This window comes from Osmerus mordax, chromosome 19 (genome assembly GCF_038355195.1).
Source record: "Osmerus mordax isolate fOsmMor3 chromosome 19, fOsmMor3.pri, whole genome shotgun sequence".
Lineage (NCBI taxonomy): Eukaryota > Metazoa > Chordata > Actinopteri > Osmeriformes > Osmeridae > Osmerus > Osmerus mordax.
Window position 1 is genome coordinate 3,184,943 of NC_090068.1, and position 20,962 is coordinate 3,205,904.

Genomic DNA, 20,962 nt, shown 5'->3' on the forward strand with positions numbered 1-20,962 from the left:
TCAGAAAGCATGTGTGTGTATCGCCATGCATGCGCGTGTCAAGTAGGGTGACCACCTGTCCCGCTTTGTGCTGTATCTCACAGCATTTTCAATATGCGACGTGCGGGGCAAGGGGTGATAATGCTGTGCGACACAACGCAAGCGCGACAGGTGGTCACCCTAGTGTCAAGGGGCAGGATGAGTCTGAGAATTTGGAGCACGTGCGCTATGGAGCAATTCAATTGAATTCAATCATATATTGACATATCAAGGTGATATGGTACTTCAGAATGATGTCATCTTGAAGGCACAAAGGTTTGAAAAACCATCAGTCAAAATTATATTTGATTTATTAACACAAAGATATTGTGGCAATGTGGACATTTACATAAATACACTTCTTTCAGCCATTTTGGATTGCATTCCTTTTTCAATTTGACCCTATAGGAAGACATGTGTTCTACAAGTCTGTAACACTTTTCAAGTTGATTGGATTTATGGTTCATGAGGAGAAGGGTTTTGAAGGTTGTACCAAATTTGGACAGTACAGCAAAATCTATCATGGCGGACCTTATGGGTTTTTGAGGCTTTTTTGTTTCCCATGAGAAATAAGGCATGTATACCAATTTTCAGGCATTTTGGAATAATGGGGCACTGGGGAAATCACGTAGACTTTGGACGTGGCTTATAGCGCCACCTATGGGCGTACATGGGCCATTAGCGGTCTGGGATTAGTGAGTGACCTGGTGTATCATTGGGCCAAATTTGAAAAAATCGGGTCAAGGACTTTTTGAGCTATTGGGCCATTTAGCGGAGAAATATAATAATAAGAATACTAACAAAAACAATAGGTTTCCTCCTACCGGAGGAACCCTAATAATACTAACAAAAACAATAGGTTTCCTCCTACCGGACGAACCCTTATAAGAATACTAACAAAAACAATAGGTTTCCTCCTACCGGAGGAACCCGAATAATAAGAATACTAACAAAAAACAATAGGTTTCCTCCTACCGAAGGAACCCTAATAAGAATACTAACAAAAACAATAGGTTTCCTCCTACCGGACGAACCCTTATAAGAATACTAACAAAAACAATAGGTTTCCTCCTACCGGAGGAACCCTAATAATAAGAATAATAAGAATACTAACAAAAAACAATAGGTTTCCTCCTACCGAAGGAACCCTAATAAGAATACTAACAAAAACAATAGGTTTCCTCCTACCGGAGGAACCCTAAATAAATGTGTAGATACTGTGATGTCGCAGCCACGTAAAGGCTGTTATCAGCATGGGTCCAGCCACCGCCCACAAAGGACTATCGGCACCCTGGACAGCTCCTCCCGAGCTTGGACCTCTCATTACGCATGGCTGGCGAGGGATAATGAGAAAACACACCTGCACCGGATTAGACCTCGTCAGCCGTGCCAAAAAGGGAGAAGCGAGACCAATCCAGGGCGGGTCTTGTGAGCACACGGTGCAAATACGAAGGACTGGTTAATATACAGGAACAGCGCTGTCTCTTTCTTCCCCAGACTCGGCCGACGAAAGCGTGCCGACCCCCCTCCCTCGCTAAAACGAGGGCAGACGAACCGCGGACCAGGGTACAGTCTTTTTGGTTTTGTTTTGACGACTTTGTTTCCCTACTGTTTACTTGGCTACTGGACCCAGTCTGCCTACTTTAAGTTGACTTTAGTTTTGTTTGCATTAAAAAAACATTCACGCTCCGCCCAACCAATTACTTTGCCACAATACGCAATGTAATGACATGACAAAAGAAATGCTCACCCAGCTTTGAAACAGTCTTCACATATTTTTGCTTTCACTGTTGAATGTCAAGCGAGATAGACCACCTACTGGCTCGGAGTGTACTCACACAACTATGACATTAATGACTAACTCTTAGCAATTGAAAGCAATTATGAAAAGACAGAATTGTTTATACAAATAATATCTTCAAATACAAGTAGTATAAAGTGTCCTACATAAAATCTAATTGGTAAGAAAGTCTTCGAGGGATTTGGAAGAGGAAGATAGGCTGTTTGCATAAACCTTTTTTTTTTTTTACAGTTTTGTTCCTTTTTCCGATTGCAAAACTTAACTGAAATCATAAACCTGTCTTTTGCAAATGTCCCTCTGAAAACCCCACATGAGGAAGTTGTGGTTGCTTTGAGCAACGATGCCATTTGCCTTTTTAATTCCTTCAGCCCAGAATAACATTTATTAAGTCTGATTTTACCATTGTTGAGACATTGAAACCTACAACTAAGAAATCTACAAGGAATAAATAAATGTTGTGTATGTATATATGTATAAAGACATAGTATGTGCTTTCTTGAAAAATTATGTAATTTAATTTAAAATAAAAATACATTGCCTTTAAAATACCATAATGTGTAGGATGACAGGTGTTTAAAAAATATATTAGTACTACAATACAGAATCCTAACCATTAGGACAAAAAATAATCCACAGCCCAATAAATCCAACTTTCTCAGGAACTGATACTTGATGCTATTGAAGTACCTCCCCCAAGTAACGTACTGACTGCAAAGTCTACTCGAGCTATATAAAAGCCTGTTCCCTTTTCACAAATTCAATTTAAGGACTTAATCTCAGACATGGAGTTGTACATCAGGCATGTGGAGCTCCTGGGCTTTGAGAAACGATTCTATCCCAGCCAGCACTATGTAAGATTGGAACATTCTTATTACTTATTTGGTGTTCTTCTTACACAGCAAGACAATGACAATTTATTTTGAAAACATTCATTTCTGACTCAAAGGTTTACATGTTGATGGTGAAATGGAGCGACCTCACAGAGAAACTTATTTATAGAAGATACCCTGAGATCCACACATTTCACGTGAGTTTGTTTTCTACAATCACTTCAAATTAGAAAAAAATAAGAATCTGTTTAGATCGTCCCATGAAGATTTACATGTCACAATTGTGTGAAATAAAGATAATGGTTGTGTTTGTCTGAAGCCTGTTCAAAGTATAGGAGTAAATGTTTTGTATGTGTGGGTTGCAGAAATCCCTGAAGGAGATGTTTCCCATTGAGTCGGGTGACATCGATAAGAAAGACAGGATCATCCCTGAACTGCCGGGTATGGGTTATCCTGCACCAGTTGTATACAAGAGTATACTATATAAAAAACCCTCTGTACCATCTCAGTTGACTGAAAAAACAAAAGGTTTTGATATTTTTGTCCTTGATCTACGAAAAGGAAACACCTGTTGTTTCAAGCCAGATGGGTTAATGCACTTCTTGTTTCATGTTACTTGAAACTTAAACAACATTAAACACCAGTTTAGTAAATTAGAAATGCTGACATAATTAGCAAAAAGCTTGTTATCCAACTGTAGTGTATGACAGTGTGTTCTGCAGAATAAAAAGACACCAGCAGTGCTCTACATAGCACTGTCAGATTGCCCACCCAATAGTGGATTTTTCATTTTTTCCTACTTTCACAGTTTTTGTCTTAGAAAAGGACTTTCCTTGTTCTGCACAAAATAGGTTTACCCAAAGCATTGATGAAACATGGGGAAGTTGCTTAAAAACCATGAACATTCTGTGCAACAGCTGACATTTTGTTAGTGTCTTAGCTACAACACTGTATTGCATGCACTGTATCTGTATTGCATGCAGTCTTATAATTAGACTGGATGATTTCTGTACATAATGCGTTGTAGTTTGTATACTATACAATTAGGTTTCTACATAAATCTGCATGATATTAATGATTCACCCAATGGGTTACTCTTGCTTTTGACCTTTTCCTTAGCTCCAAAATGGCTGGACAGCCAGCGGTCCACGGAGACCAGACAAAGCACTCTGGCAGAATACTGCCAATCCCTTGTCAACTTGCCCCCCAAAATCTCCCGCTGCGAGCTGGTCCGCAGTTTCTTCAAAGTCCGTCCAGAGGATGAAAACCCACCCGTTACACACCCGTCAGTTCAGTTTATGACTCTACTGCAATTACTCTTTTGACAGGGTCTGTCAAAAGAGTAATTGCACTAAATAAAGTAAAGTAAATAAAGTAAAGTAAAGTAAATCCCCTCTGTGTTTATATTGTCAAAAGAGTAAAAAGAAATGAAACCTTTGTGGCATCAAAGGACAAGTCTACAGGCAATGCATCTGGTAAGATCAATTGTCTACACTTTTCATTTACTTACGGATATATTCTAAACAATGTGTACTGTGTTTTTTTGTATTTTGCTGAAGTAGCACTTTGTCACACTGTACGTTTCCAAATGTGTTATTATTTATTTTTCTTAATTTTAATGTAGAAATATCAGGCCCCATAATATTGGACACATACAGGGTTATCGCTGACTTCAACAAGACGTCCAAACATGAGATAAATCTGAAGTGTGGCGACATGGTGGAGATTGTCGAGAAGAGCCCCAATGGTAAGACACAAATAACAGGTGTCAAGGTTGTTGTGAAAGTGTAGAGGGGTGAACTATAATATTATGCTCAGATTTAAGAGAAAAAGGATTACACTTTTGAGCAATGGTGTTGCTTCATATTTTGACCTTTTTCTCTTTGAGCACAGGTTGGTGGTTCTGTCAGTGTGAGTTCAAGCGGGGCTGGGTTCCTGCTACCTACCTGGAACCACTGGACACACCAGAGGAGTCTGAGGAGCCAGAGCCCAATTATGCTGGCAAGTCCCCACTGTTAAACCGAGAACTTTTACAGCCTCTGCAAAGCTATTGCTTCAGTTTCTTTTGAAATAATTTAATTCTGGTTTTAAATAAAGATGTTTTGTGTAAACATGAAAACAAATGTCATACAATTATTGTAATAATTTAGAAATCACAGCGACTTTTTTATAGGTCTAACAATTTACCATCAAAATTACATCCCCATAGGAGAAATACACATCACTACAAAAGCCTACACGGCTGTGGAGGATGATGAGCTGACTTTAGAGGCAGGGGAGACTGTAGAGGTTATTCACAAACTGCTAGATGGTTGGTGGGTGGTCAGGTATGAAAGCTGACAGTTTTTTACAGGTTAAATCCACCCTCTGTATGTTGCTTTGGATAAAAGTGTCTACTAAATGAATACATTATTTTATTATAATTAAATTTTAGGGGTCTCTCGTCTTTGATTCAGTGATTTTATGTACTGTACTGTGTAATTGAAGTACCAGTGATTCAACACTCCTAACAAAGTATTTTTTAATGTCTTGGGCAGGAAGGAAGACAAGACAGGGCACTTTCCTTCCATGTTCCTCCACCCCACTGGAGAGAAGAGGGACGTTTCTGACATGAACAAAACCCAGAGACAGACTCCTCCTCCTCGACGGTAAGTATATTAAACCACATTAAACCACCCAAAAAATTATATTTTTAAATAGACAGAGCTATTTTGGTTTTGTACCTACCAGAGTCAGACTATGTCTTCTCTGCTTCCAGGTCTTCCATTTACAACGCAAAGAGTATTCATGGCAAGAGTACTAGGCGTATCAGTCAGGACACATACCGCAAAAACAGCAGACGCTTCCTCCAGCAGAGAGGAAGCCAACCCAGGAAGTCCCCCATGTCTTTCACTGGATCCCCTCTTCAAGAAAAAAAGAATGAAGGTAGGGAGCAAGGGCCTTATTTTGATAACTGTATTTATACAGGACGTGTTCTCCGTCTTGCGTTCAGTGCTAAAAACACTACCGTAAGACTTCTGTAATGTATTGAGATGTAAGATATCTTTAGGCCTTTGTTAATAAGATTGTATGTATGACCTTTTGTTTCATGTACCAAGCCTACAGCTACAGTATCTCTAAAATCAAGAGTAAAACTCTCCTAGATTTTAGTCTTATGCACTGTGGTTAAGCTTACAATTTGGAATTGGAAAATCTTGTGCAAGACCGTAACCTTTCTCACCAGGGCCATTTTTCTTTGAATATATTTGCAAAATAAATCCTTCCTAATGCTAAGTTTGACATGTTCCAGACAACATCTCTAAGTCACCGAACTCCAGCAATGTGGACATGGGGAAGAATACATCTCCCAGAGTTCCCCCTCGGCCCAGTCCTGAACTTATCATGGAGCGCTGTACTGAGAACACCCGCATGAAAGTCAGTGTCTGCAAGTCCAGCACAGAGTCAAAATGAACTGAGCTTAGCTGCACAGTACTTCATGTAGAATTAAGCTATCTTAATATATGTTGAAAGAAAAATTATTTCCTTAGGCCATGCTTTTGTTGAGAGTCTTAACATTTTGTGAACAGTGATTTTCTTTTTGTACACGGCGAATGTACAGTGAATATTTTTTTAAATTATTATTTCACTGTTGAAAGTGTATACATGTGTCATTTTACCCCTTACATTTTCTGAATGTGACCAATAATATTGCGATATGACAAAGAATTGAATAGTTCCAACAATGATTATCTGCAAGTTACTACTTGTAAAAGCCTAATATAAAAAATTATATGCAGTGTCACTCCAAGTGTTCTTCTATTGACACTTATGACCTCCACATCACAATATAAATAGGAACATACTCTTTCCCCTCAAACACTCACAATCAATTTCCTTAATAAATGTGGTAACCCCCGTCTGTCAAGGAGGAATTAGCCTAAAACAATGCAATAGACAACATAATAAATGAAATAGGTTAAACAAAAGTGGAAAGTCCCTCTCTGGACTTGGTGAATCTCCCTTAAGGTCACTTATTAAATCTCAATAAAGGGGGCATACCGATTTTCTTGCAATTTCCTTCTGTATGTAATGTACGACAACATACACTGTTGTATGTTGTAACACATTACATATGTATGAATGCTTGATAAATGAACACCTAAATTATATTTAAGGTGTTAAACAATATTCTGCATTTAAGGTGTCAAACTATATTCTGCATTAAGTAATTCACCACAGCTTTTCCTACTGTGCTATTCTTAAACTATCCTAATAAAAATGGTGAACATTATGAGCACTGCTTATTTTAATAAGGGAACAAAGTACAATGCATAAAGACCGTGAACCATCAAAAAGAGAAGCTAGATGCTGAACTCAAACTAGACAAAACATTGTGTATGCAGAGAAGAGCCCCTTACTGCACCCTTGGCAACACTGCAATCCAGTTACATCAATGTAGCTAGTGGCCTTCAAAAACCTTTACTTAATCAAAGTAATCTAGCCCATAAGATACCAAACGGGCACTACATTTTCATAAGGTTAAATGCAATCAAAATCTGAATACTAATACTGAACTAGAAAGGCATTTCCTGCAGAAAATGCGTTGGAATGCTGAAAGATGAAATTATTTTTCTTAAATTGCAGAAAATACAGAAATAAGAAAATACCCGCAAGCTGAAATGAATGTCAAAAATGCGTGAGTCACACAAAAGAGGCTGAACTGAACTGCATCATCTAACAACGCTAAGAGCTGAAATACAATGCGGGAGAAGCTGAAAAAGAAACTGTTAAACAGAAGAAGAAGTAGGCCTAGGCTAGCTAGTCATAAAAAGAATATTATAGTCTTAACAGCTGAAATTATAGTTGGGATAGTAATAGCAGTAGCAGATGTGTGCATTGAGTGCGTTTACTCGGCTTTCTTAGTAGGATTCAATGTGTTGATTGAATGAAACATACAGCAGTAGGGCCGATACAGGAAGACACGGCGACACTTTGTTGCAGAAGGATGATGGTGCAAGTTGTCCGTGGAGCATACAACCATTAATAAAAAGAATCATGTAGACGCGCTTAGTGAGTAATCGCATACGTAACTAATTACACATGTAAACGGAGTAATCGTATGGCATAAACCGACAATTGCTAGTAATCGGGTTTCTCATGGTCAAGTAAACGCACTCAGTGGCGTAGTAGAATAAAACAGTTCCATTAGCAATAGTAGTAAAAGAGATATTAGCAGCACCTGCAGAGTCACCTCTTGTAAATTGTATTAGGTTGAAATCAACCCAGTCTCATCCCAACTCGTCAAATATTGACGCAGAGCCCTTTGGCGTCACTATACCGACGCCGGGGGACGCCTTTTTCGTTTTTTTTGACGCCTAGGGACGCACATTGACTTCCACGTTAATATGTTCGGCTTTTCCCGTAGAAAATTTGTGAAATATGGCGTCGTATTTTGACGCATTAGGTCTCCCATAGATTTTGATGAGTGGCTTTCGGAATTTTACGAAACGTCACCAAAATAAGTCGGGTGATTTCGTAAAAATCCGGCCGATGTGCTTTCAACATGATTTTTTTTTGTTATATCCAAGACATAAACGTTATAAATGACATAAACCTTATTTAAGGACATAAAAGTTATTTATAACTTTTTTATAAAAAGTACTGATACAAAATAAACCGATCTAAAAACGTAGGCTATATGCATAAAATAAAATAAAAAAAATCCGGCGGGGGAGGAATATCATTTTATTTTAATCATAATTTTAAGCGCATGGATGCAAGCATGTCAAATGCACTGACAGCAAAACCTATAAATTATCCAACATTATTGTAATTTTATTATTACACACAAGTCGCTGAAAAGTTTGACGCTCAAGATCTGGCATGAACTACTTCTTGTCAACCAAACCTCCGCTCTCTCGTTCTGAAAAGGTAAGCTATTATCGATGAGGTAAACGTATATTTAAGATACTATCCTATACAGTTTTTTAAAATTGTTTTTTAGGTTGGTTTAATGTTATTATGTTTGACGTACATTGCCCGGTGCTTTGCATCACCAATATAAATTAATTGACTTTGTAAACTGCAAAAATAGGCTAATACACTGTGCTAGCTAGCTAGTCTAACGTTATGTCATGCAAGGTCATGAACCGGTGCACATTCATTGGACTCCGACCAATGTTTATCTTTGCTGGCGTGGTCCTTTTTACATCTCATAGCTTGCTAGGTATGACATTCATTGTATTGTATTTTTTATCTTTTCTTACTTGCAGCTCAAGTCACGCATTTTCTGGAACATCCTTATTACCTCACCATATCCTTGCCTTAAAGTAGCCCATTTCATAATTTATCAGGACGTACCTGTGTATACCTGTGTCCACCTATCTCTGTCACCTGTATTACGCCCTCCACAGGCTCTGCCTGTCTTTCTGTTTCTGTCTTTCTGTTTGTCTGTGTTTGTGTGCATCTCCAGGCTCCAGTGATCCAGTCCATCCTACCTGCACAAGATCCACACCTGCGGTCCAGTTTCCCAATAACTTGCGGTGACATACCCTGGTTTGCCCTCCACTCACCGCCAGATCGTTGTTTTTACAACCTGGTAGCTACGTTCCCGGCCTCCTTGTACTTCTGAGTCTATTATCTACTATTTGTATTCAAAGTGTTCTAATATTGCACTTTCTTGTGTCCCAAAGAAACATCCCACTCACCCCAACTCTCCATCTGCCTGCCTACCCGCTCTGCTTGCTACCTGCCTCTCGGTGTTTGTGAGACAAATATATATATTACTTCTTTCCATTGTGCCGAAGTTTATGCTTTACTACAATACCCATAAGCCATAGGAATGAAATGTAAGATTATTAGGGAGTCAGGTGGCTGAGCGGTGAGGGAATCGGGCTAGTAATCCGAAGGTTGCCAGTTCAATTCCCGGTCATGCCGACTGACGTTGTGTCCTTGGGCAAGGCACTTCACCCTACTTGCCTCGGGGGAATGTCCCTGTACTTACTGTAAATCGCTCTGGATAAGAGCGTCTGCTAAATGACTAAATGTAAATGTAAGATTAAGAATTATTTAATGTGTGTTACTCATATTCCTACTTGTAATGCTTATAACATGTCATATTTTATGTGTGTTTATGCAGAAAATGACCAAACCCAAAAGCAGGCCTTGCCCTTACTGCCAGGTCATGAATACTGCCAACCGCAAAACATGCCTTTCATGTTTTGCAAGCCTCTCAACAAAAGAGACTGAAAAAGCTTTTTTATAACTTTGCATTTACATTTAGTTTCTAAATACTTTTTGTAACATATAATATACTAATAGAATATTGTTGATGAGTAAATATTCCCAGATTAGACCCTATTTCTGTTTAAATTAACCTCATTTGTGGGGCTGTTATACTTAGATTCAAATAATGTTACGTCTACATTTACTTATTTGTCTTTATCTCTCACCACAATAGCCTTCTTGCCACAGCTGGTGAAGAAACACCAGAAGAAACACCAGAAGCAACATCCCCTGCCTCCACTCAATCAAACCTTCACCCTTAACCTTGTGCCGGTCCCCCACACACCTCCTATGACTCCCTCTCTCTCTTCATCTACTCTTCCTACTCCCTCTCTCTCTTCATCTACTCTTCCTACTCCCTCTCTCTCTTCATCTACTCTTCCTACTCCCTCTCTCTCTTCTCTACTCTTCCTATTCCCTCTCTCTCTTCATCTACTCTTCCTATTCCCTCTCTCTTTACCTCCTCTTCCCTCGAACTCTCTCTTCACCTCCTCTTCCCCCCAACTCTCTCTCCTCACCTCCTATGACTCCCTCTCTCTCTTCACCTCCTCTTCTCTCAAACTCTCTCTCTTCATCTACTCTTCCTACTCCCTCTCTCTCTTCACATCCTATGACTCCCTCTCTCTCTTCACCTCCTCTTCCCTCCCACTCTTTCTCTTCTCCTGCTCTTCCCTCCCATTCTTTCTCCGCACCTCCTTTCCCCAGTCCCTCGCTCTCTTTACCTCCTTCACCAACCCTTTCTCTATGTTACCCACTTTCTACTCCTTCCCTCATCTCTTCTCCTCAAAAAGGTCTTCCCAAAATTCAGTACCCGGGAAAAAGAAAAAGAATTTAACGTAAAGGTTGTCTTATGTAAGGGTCATAGGCTTATGCATCATGAACAATCTTTTGTTGTAATGACCCCAAAAAATCTGGCAAATCATCTTATTTGTTATTCCTCTGTTTATATATTTTCAGGCTGCAATTTCCTGTTTAAAAAGAGGGATGTTCAAAGCAGGTAAGTTATTTTTAGTGGGGGCTTAATTTGAGTTAGCTTGTGCATGAATCCATCTTGCCAGGCTTCAAGTTACATTTACATTACATTTAGTCATTTAGCAGACGCTCTTATCCAGAGCGACTTACAGCAAGTACAGGGACATTCCCCCCGAGGCAAGTAGGGTGAGGTGTCTTGCCCAAGGACACAACATAATTTAGCACAGCCGGGAGTCGAACCGACAACCTTCTGATTAATAGCCCGATTCCCTAACCGCTCAGCCATCTGACCTTAGGCTGTCTGAAGTTATGCACTTGCTGCCAAACAAATTATCATCCTACAGAGGAACTCCTGGCAGCTACAGGCCTTAGATAGAGAGTGATAGACAGTAGGGGTGGGCGATATGGCCAAAATCTTCTATCACGGTATGAGTAATTTTATATCACGGTTACGGTATATATCACGGTATAGTAATTGTTCTGTAAATTCAATTAAGAAATGGTACCACTCGTGTGGTGGAAAAAACGGTAATGCATGTACTACAAGACGTTACTGGCTATTATTTAAAGGCAACGACAGTACGAGCGTTCCGATTGGCTAATGCGCAGTCATGCCATCCGCATGGTGACGTACTCACAGCTCAATAAGGATCCGTAATGCCCTCCGGCGAAAATTTCAAAATGAGCGAAAGCAATCAGTCTGAGTATCAACCTCGTTAAAGCTCGGTCGATACGTTAAAGTCTCAGTTTGATATATCCTGGCATGACCTCATGTGAAATACAAAAATATCACAAATTTGTAAAGACTTTGGATGCGAGCCCTTTTTGCCCAACCTAAAAAAATACAAAAGTAGTCAAAAAGTATACCGCGGTTGAAACGGTATAGCAAAATCTCTCCAGATACCCGGGCGGTATGACGGTATATACCGTCATACCGCCTGGCCCTAATAGACAGATACAATCACTTGCAATTTTTGGGGTAAAAGTGCCTGCCCTTTTCCTAACAGTTTCCAAGGATGACTTCCCCAGATGGTTCTGTGCAACAAACTATCTGACGTGTCAGGTTAACATTTAGGCCCATCGAACTCTAAGAGACTGTACTCTATCTTTTGGCTATATCTCAAGTTCCTTCCTCCATATGAAATGTAGCCAACAGCAATTTTTCAACACAAGCAACTTGTGAAAAGCCTATAGTTCTTGTTGTAAAAGTTGAACATCTATCATTAAACATACACTGCCTCTGTGGATAAACTATCACCAACTTTAATCAGAGAGATTAACTTCTACTCTACTAAAGAACTGCAGTATCCAATAAGGATTTGTTATTCTTTGTGTTAATTATAGTCCTGTAACGGCCACAGATACCAGATTCATATTACTGTCCAAGCATTTGATTTGATTACTATTAGGATTTGAATTTTATTTAAGACAATATGACGAAATGTGCTTCTCCAAACCTTTACTTATACTAGTGTTAAAGGTCCCATGACATGAAAACTTCACTCCCTGCCACAGTAAATTCTGTGTTTGTTCACATACATGGTGAATAAACCATATTCTGATTCTGATGTGTATTTCTTTTCACAGTGTAAAAGAATGGGAGGATACCTGGAAGCCTGCTGTTAATATGTCTGTGCCTAGCTGCCTGATTATTGTTTTAAGAGTTCCCAGTTCTGTATTTGTTATTGATATACACTGTAACATTTTATGAGCTTGTTGTGATACTGTTACAGCCACTGTCTTTTTCTCTGTTCATGTTTTGTTTGTTATCAACTTCCTGGGTTCTGGGCATCGATTGTGGTTCAACTTGGCTGCCTCCATAACACTTAACTTATAACATGGGTGAGTTGGTGACCTAGCTAACGTTTTCGGGTTTTTGTTTTAGATTCACTGTTAGGTAAGGGAGCGCGCTGGCTCTGCCTTCCCATTACGGGGAGGGCCAGCGGCTACCAGGTTTTGGTTTTATTTTCACTAACTCAGTCTTGTTTTTCTGTTCAATAAACTTTGGTATTATTTTTATGCATGGTTGGACTCACTTATGTAAGCCTACAAGCAACCGTCTGATCCTTTGCTTGGTGGAGGTAAGAGTAGACTACATATGAAGAGAAGACTTAGATTAAAAGTTAGGCCATTACAAGCAGATGTAAATTTGTTATCCTATTAACACCACATTGCATACAATTTTAAATGATGGATTCCTTGTGGCTGAATATGAATAATCTGTACTGGGAGTGCGACGCGATGACGTCGCATTCAGAATAATCCATGCCTTTACAAAGGTTATGGCATGAAGGTAGGCTATATGAATTATAAATTATATATTCTCATTTTTAGCGTGTTGAACACGTGGTAAGACTTATACAAGTTTTTAAAGTAATTGAATAGGTCTTTATATAATGTGCGCTACACTTAACTAAAATGATAACCATAGTGAACTTACATGGACTACAAATATGGCGCATATTAGCGTTAAAACATATTGGCGGGGTTCTGGGAAATGTATGTTCTTTTTACTTTCAATTTAAAAACTAATTTGTCCTCAGTTACATTTAAATCACTTAATATGACAAATATACATTCATTGGTCTTTTATGAAAGACAAAATGTATCAGTACTCGAAAAGTCAACATTTAAATGTCTTTATATGTAACCTTTACTTAACATTATTTTACATCATAATCTTCAAACATGGTTCCAGTATGATTTGAAGAGGGTCAATATTGGCCTCAGCTGAAAAAAGAAATTGAATTGAATTTTAGGAAATTACCTTTTCTAGGTGGCGCTGTTGATCCCCTGTAGGGGCTAGGGTTATGAAACTGAAAGACACAGTTTATCTAACCCCAGTTATTCACTGTACCAAGCCAGAACTGTGTGCCATGAAAGGAACCCTAATTACCCTAATTAGGGTTACTAAATATAGGGCTTTAAGGTGACCCCTGGCAAGGGTTCAAAGGTCAATATATCAGATAAGGGTTTAAAGGAATGTGTCAAACTTACATAAATGAACCTGCAAGCTAAGACCTTTCCAAAAATGGGTTTGATTTTGTTATACGACAAAGTCTTTTTAAAATCCAAATCTGCCATTGCAGTGAGGTATCTTTCCAAGTATAGATTCCAAGACCATTCATAATCTAAATAGACTACCATCAGTGGTCAAAGTCAAATTATGTTTCGGTGGCATATCAGGGTACAGACCCACTTGTGCATTTGTTTATCCCCAAACTTAAAAGATGATTAGTTGCTCTGCGTAAGACATGGTCTAAACAGACCGCGCTAGGGTTAGGGGTTTGTTGTCCTTGGTGGTACATGTTCGTGGCTTGCCTTGACGAATATTTTGGACTAGTAAATACTTTTTTTCATATGGCCTTACCTCTAAGCCAGATAGAGGCTCATCAGCGCCACCTTGAAATGTTCATTTTCCAAATCTAAAATGTGTCTTGTAATCCAATGTATGCTGCTACCGGGCTGAAAATGTGCATGTTGCTCCATTGAGACATTCCATGCAGTGTGACAAAAACATTCAAAACTTGAATATAATATAAAATAAAAAGTATGAAAAAAATACATGCCAAAGTTGACTTTTGTAGTGCTGATTATATATAATGCTTATTGATCTATAATACATGTACATTTTAAATGTAAATTTCTGATCAATCTGATATAAAATTTGAGATGATATTGGTTTAAAACACAAATTACTAAAAGAACTACAAACGTATTCCATTAAACACTAAATCGAGATGTTGAACAATGCCATATTTGTAGTTCAACTACATGTTTCAAAGTTTACAAGTTTAGGGTTTGAAAACATCTTAACAATTTATATATCACATACAAAGTATGTATGAATAGATTATAATATAATGGAGGTGTTGAAGAGGTAATCAATATTAGCATTAAATGCCCTAGTTGGCAATGGAGTAGTATTCTAAATGAGATGACGCATAGAGGGATTAGCCTACCCATGAGACTTTAGGTGTATTCGACTTCATGCAGCGCCAGCAGCGCCGACAGCCGGCTGCCTTGAATCTGAGAATACCATTGGCTGCTTCAAGTCAGCCGGGCTGCAGGCGACGCCGGCACTGCCTGAAGTCGAACGCACCATATATTACACACAGAACTTGATCCTCATCCAGACTCGGATTTTCACTAATGGTCACTAATCAATATTAACGTGTGTGGTAGCCTAAATATTGAGATGATAGTTGTCTCGAGTTATACAGAGTTAAATCCGAATTTTTCAAAAACAATCTGGATAATTTAAATATATGATGAATAAATATATGATGAATAATAAATGAATAATTTATCCCCATAATTTCCCAATTGCCCAATCTGCCAGCCAACATAAGGTGAGTCCAACCACGCATGTCAATGTATGTAAAAAATAATACGAAAGTTTATTGAACAGAAAAACAAGACTGAGTTAGTGAAAATAAAACCAAAACCTGGTAGCCGCTGGCCCTCCCCGCAATGGGAAGGCGGAGCCAGCGCGCTCCCTTACCTAACAGTGAATCTAAAACAAAAACCCGAAAACGTTAGCTAGGTCACCAACTCACCCATGTTATAAGTTAAGTGTTATGTTCTACCACTCATTTACAAATAATGCTCTGTGCTCTGCTGCAGTCATGCTCTGGAGGCAGCCTCTGTTGCAATTGACTCGCCTGGGCCATTACAGGTAGAGATCAAAGGGAGAGAAAACATAGTATACATCACAGTATATCAAGTTAGGTCTCAGGCGATTACAGCTGTGACTGAGTGATTCCAATCCAAGTGACTTGAGTTCAATTCTCTGCATCCTCCTCCTCATCACTATCATCATCATCCGAGCTGTTGCCACGTTGCCAGTCCATGTCTTCCTCCATTTCCCTGTCCTCCTCTTCCACCAGTCTGTTACTTGGTTTGAGAGTGCATCTGTAGGTGCCTGCTATGGTCTGCTGTTGGAGTCTCAGGTCTTGCAGTCTTCTCTTTAGTGCACTGATGAGGCCCTTGGACCCCTCCTCGGTTAATCCATTTGGCAAGCCTGGAAATGTTGTTAATTGATGTTGAAATTAATTTACCGAAGACTATACTAGCAGGATTGGTTTCCACTTAAATAGTTTGACCTATAAATTTGAAAGTGCATGTATCCAGATAATTTGATTTACACTTACTTCCTGTCTGTGTGCTCACTAAAACAGTGCCCATCAGTGTCTGGACCTTTGCCACTGAGTCCTTGAGGTACTGGCAGTGCTGCAGCATCTCCTTCACAAGGATCTGCTTTTCCTCTTTTAGTCGTGAGGCAAGCATTACGTGGTCAAAGAGCTTCTTCTTTGTGAGGATGTCCACACCGTCTGTAAAGGAATAAAAACATTTGACATTAATAAACAAATTACTATTAATTGACATTTTATATGCATACTTAAAGTTAAATCTTGATGCAACACCTGTGTTCTGTTCCTGCCAAGGCCAGATCATGCTCTCTGCAGCTTTGTTAGAGAGTTTCTGCACAACTAAGTCTGTGTCCACAAGGTCACCATCAGGCTGTTGGTTGTATCTCTGGATGTCTTCCAGCAACCGTTTCTTTTCCTGGGCTATCTTTTGAGTTATTTTCTGTCGCCTTTTGTTGCGATCTGCAAATACAGTAAAAACAATAGTACGTAAAAAGAGCTGCCATGGTAATGAAGATATCAGTATAGCCTAAGATTTATCAGCATTAGTTATGTTTACACTATACATACCATTCTGTCTGTAAAGGTAGTGCTTTTTCTGCAAATGCTCACAAAGAGTGCTTCGATTGTGATCTGCAAACTTTGAGCATCAACAGGACCAGGTGCTGCACTTCCTTGATTAAAGATCAACTAAATAAACTTTTAACATTTAAGCCACAGATATGCATTACAACCAAGTGACTGAGAGTGTTTATATATTAAGTATTTTTCTTACTGCTACTGGCCCACTGCTTGACATCAACAACCCATTGTTTCAGCATGTCATCACAACAATGCAACTGCTCCTGCATTGTCTTCAGGCTCTCAGCTACATCCAGTCTTCTCTACTGTCTGAAAACAGCAATACAGAAGGCAGTCTTTTAAACTACCAGAGGTCCTGTACCACTACAATGTCTACTAGGGGGTACTATAACAACGTGATGCATTTTGGGTATAATAAGTAAAAGTTACGTTTAAATGTAACTGCTTTAAATAGTTAATCATCTTCAGTACGTGAACATACCTTCTTGAATCTGGAAGACAAGGCTATATGGAGGCCATTCTCTTTCCGTTCATTCCACCCCATAGCATGGACAGTCAGCATGACAGTTCTTACTGTGAAAAACAAAACAAAATCAAAATACAATTTTGTAAACATGTACATTTGCAGGCTGGCAGGGGGAAATAAGCTTACAAACCTGACTTGGCCATATACAGGGAGTCAGGTGGCTGAGCGGTGAGGGAATCGGGCTAGTAATCCGAAGGTTGCCAGTTCGCTTCCCGGTCATGCCAACTGACGTTGTGTCCTTGGGTAAGGCACTTCACCCTACTTGCCTCGGGGGAATGTCCCTGTACCCTCTGTAAGTCGCTCTGGATAAGAGCGTCTGCTAAATGACTAAATGTAAATGTAAATGTAAATATACTTGGTGGTAAGGGCACATCTGGAGAGAAAACTATTCACTTGCTCAACTTCTTCACCGAGAGTGGTGCCGGCACCCTCCTGGTTTCTTGCAGTCCACAGAATCTACAGGAAGAAGATAATGTGTAATAGCTAAAAGCATCACCTCGCATTTTGTATTGTGGGCTTTGGCATGCATCACAGACAAGCAATGCATCATTTCCATATGGCACATATTGGCAGGTCACATCCATGGCCAAAAATGTAGCACTCTGGAACTCTTTTTGGAGAAACATTGGATATGCAAAGATTTCTCCTCTATACATATTCAGACCTTTACAAAAAAGCACAATGCACATGAAAGAGGCATTACATCATAATATAATATGTATTATTTATCTTTTTACTACTACTTAATCAGACCCATACCAACCTTTGAGAAGAAATCCATGTCTACACACAGCAATTTCCACACCTTCTTCATCCAACTTGTTGGCCCGCTTTGAAGTCTCTCTTGCTGCATTCCATTGGGAGTCACCACACATCGCTTTTCCTGCAGTCTACCAAAGTAAATCATTTGAACATGACAATAGTTAATTCAAGTACACTAGATTGCAGGACTGTTCACGCAAACTTTAACTGTCAAGATTCTGTCTTTTGATGAAGAAAGTGTTTTGACACTAAATGACAACACAACACCAGGCTTAGGTCTCAATCATGTCTCTCTCGGCTCTGAAGGCCGGAGGACCATCTTTTATAGGGCACAGGAATGTAAACATAGATAGTGACAGTCAGGCAGTAATGACGTTACAACAGTCTCAGAGAAAGAGATCCACAGCTCCCAACAAATGACCACTCAGACTAGAGAGATCATAGTTGGCGCTCTCCTTGTAGTCATGACAAAGGACGTTTACCCAGTACTTTCTCCTGATCCCGAACATCTATTAACCCTGACACATAGACACAATCTACTCTTATTATTAATAGCAAGCTTACATGAGAACATACTAACTAGTATCCAATGACTAGTTCTATTGATTAGTGAATAATGTAAGCACACAGGAAATCGCAATTTCTTCCACACTTGGCCTGACCTATCTTACATTTGAAGGATAAAGCAATATGCAGTATGAATGTACTGTGCCCCCTGGATAAGAATCTAGTCCTGTATCCCCACCTGATCATAGACTCCCTTCTCCAAAGGCAATCGTGTTTTCTACTTTAACTTTAATTAGTTACAGAATATTCCCAATAAATGTTGTTCAGAATAATGTAAAACTTACACTCTTGACAGTTCCCCGGACCTCCTCAACAAAACTGGACACCTCAGAGTCTCGGGCTAAAAACACTCCATCGAAGAACCCTGGCTCTTCACTCCTTTAAGGCAATGTATTATGGACTACCTTTGTAATAGGACCTTTTATATATGTAGCACTTATCAAAAAAAACATTGACATTAACAGTGACATTAACAGCTGGACATACTGTATATTAACTACATTGGCTGTTTATAATGTGTGCACAGAACTCACTGGTTTGTTTTCTGGAACCTGTACAACTTTCTGTTGCCATCCACAGAAACAGCCACCATTTCAGGGCTACAGGCTGGACAGACCAATGGCTCCTTTGCAAGAAGTTGGTTCTCTTCATAGTTTCAGTACACAAATTGCAGAAAACTTCTCTGACATGCATCTGCATTCACTTTGCCAGTCTAAAGGAAAGAATATAATATAGCTTTCAAGAACGATAAACTACATCTTTGCCTTTGTATGTTTTGTGTTTTGTATGCAACTTTTCAAATCCATAAGGATGCAAATGACTTGTGTGGTAAGGTCTTCAGTCTATTATCTGAAATATGTTCTACCTACTACAGCCACTTGTGGACCCTGAACTGCTTTTTACTTACTCTTCCATATTGCTTTGTTCTCTGGTCCAACATTGCTGTAAAGGCTTGTCTGGACATTCCTGGAGCTGCTGTCTTCATAGCCTCAAAGGAATGGAAGAGATCTTGGTGGAACAGTGTCTGTGCCTGCATGGTAGCGGGCCAGTAACCACTCTTTACAAAGTCACTGACTTCTGGAGCCCATTTCTGGTTGCAATGTTTGCATGTTAGCACCGGAACGTGAAGATCATAACGGCCTGAGAGCACATGAAAGGCAAATCAATAACATGAAACCAAAGTAATGTGTTATATAAAAAAATTCAACAGTTTAACAAGATCCTACCATTTATGCAAACCAGTATGATGGATCTACCAACAGAGACTGCTGCATCAGCGGTGTCACAGGAGCATGTCCTTTGAGGTAGAGCTGTTGGCAGAACACAATCTGCAAGGCAAAGAACCATAAGGTATACAATTAAGAATGTTTGGGTTGTGAGTAATGACTTAAATAACACATTTCAATTTCAGATAAGAATGATCTGTTAAGAAAATTGTCAATCAATTGAAAAAGAAACGCCAACCTTGTTCACAAATGATGTATTTTCCATCATGGAGTGTCACAGACTGTTGGCGGGATGTATTTGAAAAATCCATCCATGATGGTTTGCCTGTTGTGTACAGTGTGGTGTTTATGTACCAAGCCATCACACTCAGCACAAAACCACTCTGAGGGCATACATTCCCCACAATGGATGACAGCTTCTTTCACGTGACAGTGATTGCATGTCATCTGGACGATGTTCTCAGCAAAAAGTAAATTGTCAAGGTTCTGTGGCCTCGCCTGTTGCCAACATTGTTGGACCTCTTTCTGCCTTTGACTCCAACTGGACAATGGTGGCTGCTGAACAAAATCTTGTGATTCAATGTTCTCTGAGTCCTGTAGAAGGTCCTCAAGCTGCTGCATATTAAAATCTTCAAAAGGGAGGAGAAAAAAGAATAATATCATAACTTCAACATTGCCACAACACACTGTGGAAATACAGCATTTGGAACAAAAGATTAATCATCATGGTCTAGGTGTTGGCCATGGTCTAATGGCTGTAAAGAAGAAACATGTCCTCCTTCGTCTGGTCTTGATGTTGACTGCTTTCTAAGGGCTCGTGGGCGCTGGTGAACAATGTCCCCATTGTGGTCCCTCTTCTTCCAATGAACAGGTTTTGGTGATGCAGTCCTAGTTTTCTGTCTGTTCTTCTCTGTCTAGAATTACAACATGGTTTAAGAAAGGTTTACCAATATGGGAAATGCCTTCGGACTACTGACAGAAAAAGCAGTTAAAGTAGTGTAACCCTTCTGATTCATGTCTTTTAAATACGCCTCCATGTATCTTATATGGACTGGTAAGAAGGAATACTGTTAACTATAGACAAAACAGAAGCTACTTTACCTCTTCTGTCTTGAGATGTTCAATAAATGTATCTGCACTCCTGAGCTCATCCTCCAATTCCATCAACTGCAAATCACTCATCATTGAGTTGAAAGAGCAGACAGACAAATGGGCAGATGGCGAGTGGGATGTTTCTTTGGGACACAAGAAAGTGCAATATTAGA

General features: G+C 39.4%; 2 protein-coding genes and 1 long non-coding RNA gene across 3 annotated transcripts; 2 read left to right on the forward strand and 1 right to left on the reverse strand.

Annotated features, from left to right (window-relative positions):
• Window positions 1-1,519: 1,519 nt before the first annotated feature.
• On the forward strand, window positions 1,520-6,912 carry ncf1 (neutrophil cytosolic factor 1). Its single transcript, XM_067257630.1, has 12 exons — window positions 1,520-1,584; window positions 2,587-2,670; window positions 2,766-2,846; window positions 3,015-3,090; window positions 3,769-3,934; window positions 4,066-4,124; window positions 4,274-4,396; window positions 4,543-4,650; window positions 4,859-4,976; window positions 5,187-5,297; window positions 5,408-5,574; window positions 5,939-6,912. The coding sequence occupies exons 2-12, from the start codon at window positions 2,602-2,604 to the stop codon at window positions 6,097-6,099; spliced, it is 1,239 nt and encodes a 412-aa protein (XP_067113731.1). The 5' UTR covers window positions 1,520-1,584; window positions 2,587-2,601; the 3' UTR covers window positions 6,100-6,912.
• Window positions 6,913-10,074: 3,162 nt separating this feature from the next.
• On the forward strand, window positions 10,075-12,549 carry LOC136963480 (uncharacterized). The gene is made up of 3 exons (XR_010878988.1): window positions 10,075-10,764; window positions 10,870-10,909; window positions 12,472-12,549. It is a non-coding gene; the product is annotated as an uncharacterized lncRNA (long non-coding RNA).
• A 3,095-nt stretch (window positions 12,550-15,644) lies between these two features.
• LOC136963514 (uncharacterized) lies at window positions 15,645-17,285 on the reverse strand. Its single transcript, XM_067257665.1, has 6 exons — window positions 17,273-17,285; window positions 17,098-17,189; window positions 16,605-16,632; window positions 16,311-16,496; window positions 16,038-16,217; window positions 15,645-15,907 (listed from the first exon to the last, which is right to left on the reverse strand). Exons 1-6 carry the CDS (start codon window positions 17,283-17,285, stop codon window positions 15,669-15,671), a joined length of 738 nt encoding a protein of 245 aa, XP_067113766.1. The 3' UTR covers window positions 15,645-15,668.
• Window positions 17,286-20,962: the final 3,677 nt, after the last annotated feature.